Source organism: Chrysochloris asiatica, unplaced genomic scaffold (assembly GCF_000296735.1).
Source record: "Chrysochloris asiatica unplaced genomic scaffold, ChrAsi1.0 scaffold00132, whole genome shotgun sequence".
Taxonomy (NCBI): Eukaryota; Metazoa; Chordata; class Mammalia; order Afrosoricida; family Chrysochloridae; genus Chrysochloris; species Chrysochloris asiatica.
The window spans coordinates 1924400-1930287 of NW_006408650.1; the positions used below are offsets into that span (position 1 = coordinate 1924400).

The following is a 5888-nucleotide window of genomic DNA, read 5'->3' on the forward strand; positions in this document are numbered from 1 at the left end:
CAGCACACACTTGTGGTGGATAGCTTCAATTCTGCCATGGGAGGGCTTAGGTGCCCCCCACTGTCTTTGGGGGAGGTAGGTGGGTCAGGCCATATTGGGCTGAGGGTCTGGGCTCACACTACAGACTGAGAACACTCCATTCTGAGCTCCCACCCAAAACCTGGCACAGGGTGGGTGTGGAGAGCCAGCACTGGGGTTTCCAGAGGCCCTGAGGCCATGCTGGCCCCAAGCCTGACATGGGGGGATGTCTCTGGCCAGTTGCTTGTTCCTGGCTTTGCCCAACCTGTTCTCCCCATGCTGCCTTCTGATCTCACCTCTGTCTCTGATGAGCCCTGAGCCTACACCCACAGACCACCCACTATGTAACGTCCCCTTTCTGGAGCTTTCTAGGGGTCTCCTGGAAGGTGCTTCCTCACCAACACTCTTCCTTCACCCCAATCTTCGTCTTTCCATTGAGGCGACCCTTCCCTAAGTGACAATCTGAGGCCACCGTGATTTCTCTGTTCTGTCCCTAACCCACCACCCATACCTCCTGGGACAGCTGGGATCCCAAGGAGCCAGGTGAAGCCACTGCCCACTGGAAGGAACCCAGTTGCCCTCTCCCAGACCCAAGTGCAGTGGTCACCCAGGCCCCCCCACTTCATTCCAGCCTGTTCCAGCATACTGGACAGGGTTCCTGGGGAGACAGCCCAGACCTCGTCAGTCAGTGCCTATGAATGAAGAGCAGACAACAGACAACTGGACAGCTGGGGCATGGCAGTGTGCTGACAGGGCAGGCCACTTTTCACCTCGTGGGCACCCAGGATCCTTCAGGGCTTGGACGCCAGCCAGCTGCCCTCTCACCCCTGCAGGTCCCTGGGCGTGACCATCTGGGAGCTCTTTGAGCTGGGTGAGCAGCCTTACCCCCACCACTCGGACCGCCAGGTGCTGGCCTATGTCATCAGAGAGCAGCAACTCAAGTTGTCCAAGCCTCAGCTACAGCTGCCCCTGTCTGACCGCTGGTGAGGACCCCTGGACCCTGCCCCTTTGCTCAGCTGGGCCTGCTCGGTTTGGCGTTGCCCTGCCTTGGAGAGCTCAGTGCAATCAGACTTAGATAAAGACGGCTTCCCCTCCCCCTGGCCTCCCCTTGGGCATCAGTGACCTCTAAGGCCCACTTCTAACTTTACTGTCCCTGTACACGAGGGGACTGGTCTCTTAACTGCACAAGTGTGGGAGAGGGCTGCTGATCCCAAGGGGAGGTGTCCCAGCCTGCCCCTAAACCACTGGGTCTAATTTGAAGATTTGGGGCTTGCCTAATAATTTAGCGTGAGACCCCTCCTAATTTTGAGTGTGAACAAGAGGGACCCTCCCACTCCTCAAACGAGGAAACAGTTGCCACACTCTGAAGGCGAGGGGCGGGGGGTGCTGGACTGAGGTTTCCTGACTGGACAGGGCCTCTGGCCAGGGCCGCACCTTCCAGGGAGGGGCGTGGTCGGCCCGGCCTGGCGAAGCCCGTCTCTCCGCAGGTACGAGGTGCTGCAATTCTGCTGGCTGCAGCCGGAGCAGCGGCCCACAGCCGAGGAGGTGCACTTGCTGCTGTCCTACCTGTGCGCCAAGGGCACCACCGAGGCTGAGGAGGAGTTCGAGAGGCGCTGGCGCTCGCTGCGACCCGGAGGGGGCGGCGAGGGGGGAGGGCCAGGCCCCGGGGCGGGGTTGGTGGGCCCGGCCCTGGGAAGTGCGTCCGAGCTCGCCACCGCCTCATCCTTCCCGCTGCTCGAGCAGTTTTCGGGCGACGGCTTCCACGCGGACGGCGACGACGTGCTGACGGTGACCGAGACGAGTCATGGCCTCAATTTCGAATACAAGTGGGAGGCTGGCCGCGGCGCCGAGGCCTTCCCGCCGCCGGGGGGCGCGCTGAGTCCGGCCCGCGCCGCGCGCCTGCAGGAGCTCTGCGCCCCCGACGGCGCGCCGCCAGGAGTGGTGCCGGTGCTCAGTGCGCACAGCCCTTCGGTGGGCAGCGAGTACTTCATCCGCCTGGAGGAGCCAGCCGCTGGCCACGACCCCGACTGCTCCGGGTGTGTCCGCCCGGACGACGATGACTCGGACAGCAGCACCAATGCTTCGCTGGCCATGGAACCGCTGCTGGGACGTGCGCCCCCTGCCGGCGGCCTCTGGAGCCACTGGGGCTACAACCAGCGCAGGAGCTGTGCCCGGATCCCCGCAGGTCCCTCGCGCTCGCCCTCGCCCGAGGCACCAGGCGCCAAGGACACGGACTGGTGTGAGGCTGCCTTCTGTCCCGGCTTCTTCGAGGACCCGCTGTGCGTGTCACCTTCAGGGAGCTCCGGGGCCCGGCCATCGCCGGGCGGGAAGGTGTCCGAGGAGACGCGAAGGGCCTGGAGCTCCAACGTCAGTACTAACAACAACAGCGGCAGAGGCCGCTGCGCCCCAGAGTCTTGGGGCTCCGGCTGCGAAGACAGCTGCCCTAGCGCAGAGCACAGTCCCCTGGCTGAGCCTGAGGAAGATCCGGGAGAGCCACTCCTTGGGCCACAGACGGCTTCCCCTGACCAGGAGCCAGGTCACTGCCACATTGCCCCCCATCTCGGTCCTGCTGAAGGCCTGGCCTCTACCACCACTCTGTCCCCTTGGGCAGAGGTGGCAGTGAGTGGGGACAGCTGCCCTGAGGCAGAGCCCAGGCTAGCGGAGGAGGCAGGAGGCTCCCATGAACCCCAGTCACCTCTTCCCTCTGTGCCCTCCCCCTCCCAGGAAGAAGCCCCACTTCCTGCAGAGGAGGCCCCCGACACTCTGTCCACTTCACCCACACCTGCCTCTGGCTGTCAAGACACTGCCACTGAGCCAGCAGGGAACCCCAACCGCCACAGCATTTCCCCTGAGCTTCAGGTGCCCGGCAGTGAGGACGGAGAAACGACCGAGGGCACTTTGGGTGTCTTCACAGACTTGTCCAGTGATGGGCCCGAGAAGCTGGACACAGCCCCAGTCGTCCGCTCTCTGCAGAAGCATGTGGGGACCCCCGATTCCCTAGATTCTCTGGACATTCCATCTTCAGCCAGTGATGTTGGCTGCGAGATCTTCAGCCCGTCGGCTTCTGGTCCCCTTGGTGGGCAGCCCCGAGCCTTGGACAGTGGCTATGACACTGAGAACTACGAGTCCCCTGAGTTCGTGCTCAAGGATGCACAAGAGCCACGGGAACCCGAGGCCTTGGAGGAGCTGGTGTCCAAGGACGAGAGCCCTGGGTCGGAGACTGGACTGTCCACCTCCCTGGCTGGCGGCCTCAGCGAGAAGAACCCCTATCGCGACTCAGCCTACTTCTCCGACCTGGACGCGGAGACTGAGCCCCCCACGGGCACCAATGACAAGCTTGACTACGTTCCCTGCGCCCCCGCTCTACAATCAAGACTGGAGAGCCCCACCTCACAGTCTGCACAGAGCTTCCCGGGGCCGGGGCTGCCCGGGGAGGCGCAGGGCGCCGGACCTAGGGAGGCCTCCCCGCCGCCATCACTTGAGGAAACATCCCCGGAGCCCAGCGCCTGCCCTGGGCTCCAAGGCCTAGCCGCGGCACCGCCCGCACCCAGCCGCAGTCGCTCCAAGTTTTTCCTGCTGACCCCGGTCCCGCCGGGCTCAGAGAATGACCTTCCCGAGTCCCAGGAGGTCCCTCAGGGGCGGACAAGAGCGGGGGCAGCAGGCGGGGAGCGGGCCGCGGGCCTGGGAGCCTCCAGAGCCCCGCTCTGCCTGGCCCTGCCGGGTCTGGCCCTCGAGGGTCGGTCAGAGGAGGACGAAGAGGACAGCGAGGACAGTGACGAGTCGGACGAGGAACTCCGTTGCTACAGTATACAGGAGCCGAGCGTGGAGAGCGAGGAGGAGGCGCCGCCGGTGCCCGTGGTGGTGGCCGAGAGCCAGAGCGCCCGTAACCTGCGCAGCCTGCTCAAGATACCCAATCTGCTGTCCGAGGCCTTCTGCGAGGACCTGGAGCGCAAGAAGAAGGCCGTGTCCTTCTTCGACGACGTCACTGTCTACCTCTTCGACCAGGTGGGCTGCAGTCCTGAGGTTCCTCGGGCAATAGCGGGGAGTACCGGCCGTCTATGAGACCGCCCGAGCCATGTACGCTCTGGTTCTTCCAGGAGAGTCCCACCCGTGAGCTCGGGGAGCCCTTTTCCGGCGCGGAGACGCCTCCCACGTTCCTGGCAGGTGGCCCTGGCTCCCCCAGCGCCCCCGGCAGGCTGCGCCGGGCCGGCGACTCCGCCCCGGATGTCCCCGCCGCTAAGGAGGGTGAGTAGGGGCGGGACAAACGGGACTAGGGCAATGGGGATTCGAGGGCGAGTGGAGCGGGGCGGGGCTTGCGCTGGCCTGGAGAGTAGAGGGGTGGGGAGGGGTGGGGAGGGGTGGGGTTCCTTCGGGTCCGCAGATCCAAGTGTCTTCATGGGTTGCAGGTGGCGTGTTCGAGTGGGACGTCGGCTTTCAGCTGATGCCGGCTGAGGCGGCCTTGGTGACAGCACTAGGTGCGGGGGCAGCGGAACCCTCGCCGTCGACGCCACCCAAACCGGCCACACCGGGTCCCTTCTCCCGCTTCACCGTGTCGCCCACGCCTGGGTCCCGGTTTTCCATTACTCACGTGTCCGACTCGGACGTGGGGGCTGTGGGAGGTGAGGCCTATCCCCGCCCATGCACCTGATGAGCTCCTGGAGATGTTCCTGAACTTATTTCAAAGACCCCCTCTGGACAGACACAGGCCAACCCCACAGGCCTCAACCATACAGCCTTATAGACAGAGCGGTGGTCCCCACTGAAAGTGCCCCTGTCCACACTGTGCCAGTCCCAGGCACTGGCCTCCCTGGGGGGAGGGGCTGGGGTGCGCACTGCACCCTTGAAACCCAAGGGTAATGTTATCACCACACCAGTTTCCAGTGCAGTATCTGGGGGCACACAGTTTGGAGACCATTTGTGCTGAAGTGGCCGGCCAGGCTGGGGTGGGGGAGCACAAGTTATCATCTTGGTTGATGCCAATCCTAGTTAGTTACACCATTGCCAGGCCGGGGGAGGGGGATTGGGGGGAGTGAGTGACCCTGGACTGGGCCCGCCCTTTCCGGGTCTGTTTCCCCATCTGAGCAGGTCCCTGTCGTAGGACTGGGCGAAGTGAGCAGGCCTGGTGTAACCAAGGTGCCCACCGGGAGGCTGGGAGGTCTCTGGGTGCCTCAGGAGCCTGGGTCCCAGATCCCATGCTCTCTAACATGACTGGGTGTTTGGCAGGTCCTGCCCGAGACGCTAGAAGTGACAGTACCGAGGCTTGAGAGCCGGTGGCACCCACCTTGGAGGCTGGCATTGCCAAAGCTCTGGCCACCAGTCCCAGGCTGCGTTGAGGATGGCGACCGAAAATGACAGTAATCCGAAGACACAGAGGAGACAGACCCTAGGCTGCTTGGGGCAGGCTGGTCCCAGACACTGGGGTTGGCTGCTCTCCCCTCTCCTGTGTCTCCACACACACTCCTGCAGTCCCGGGCTGTGGGGGTCCGAAACTCACACAAGGGTGGACCCTCACCTGCAGCGCATCCCTTGTCCTGGTCAATGTGGCAGAACTGCCTGGCATCTGACCCCTGCCCACTTGAGGCCAGGGACCCTACCGTCTGGCTGTAGGGAGTACATGTCCTCTCGGCCGGCTCCTGCCATCCCAGAGACACTGCCTCACCTAGGTGCAATGTCATCGAGTGTGGGGGCATCTTCTGCCTCCATTGCCCCCTCCCCCACGTTCAAGAAGAGGACCCATGGGCTCACCCGCCCACCCTGTCTCCCCTTCACTGATTCCAGGTGGTCCTCAAGGCCCCCCGCTTCCAGGATCTGGGCTGCTTGCCACCTGGGCCTTGCTGTTGGAGCCTGGGGTGGGGGGCCCCTGGTAACCA

General features: G+C 64.1%; 1 protein-coding gene across 1 annotated transcript in view; it reads left to right on the forward strand.

The window, feature by feature from the left end:
- AATK (apoptosis-associated tyrosine kinase) overlaps positions 1-5370 on the forward strand; it is a 51530-nt gene extending 46160 nt beyond the window's left edge. Inside the window, exons 10-15 of the mRNA XM_006869640.1 lie at positions 852-1001; positions 1506-4023; positions 4116-4263; positions 4425-4637; positions 5117-5127; positions 5242-5370. Coding sequence (XP_006869702.1) covers positions 852-1001; positions 1506-4023; positions 4116-4263; positions 4425-4637; positions 5117-5127; positions 5242-5370 — 3169 coding nt within the window. The remainder of the gene's footprint in view (positions 1-851; positions 1002-1505; positions 4024-4115; positions 4264-4424; positions 4638-5116; positions 5128-5241) is intronic.
- Positions 5371-5888: the final 518 nt, after the last annotated feature.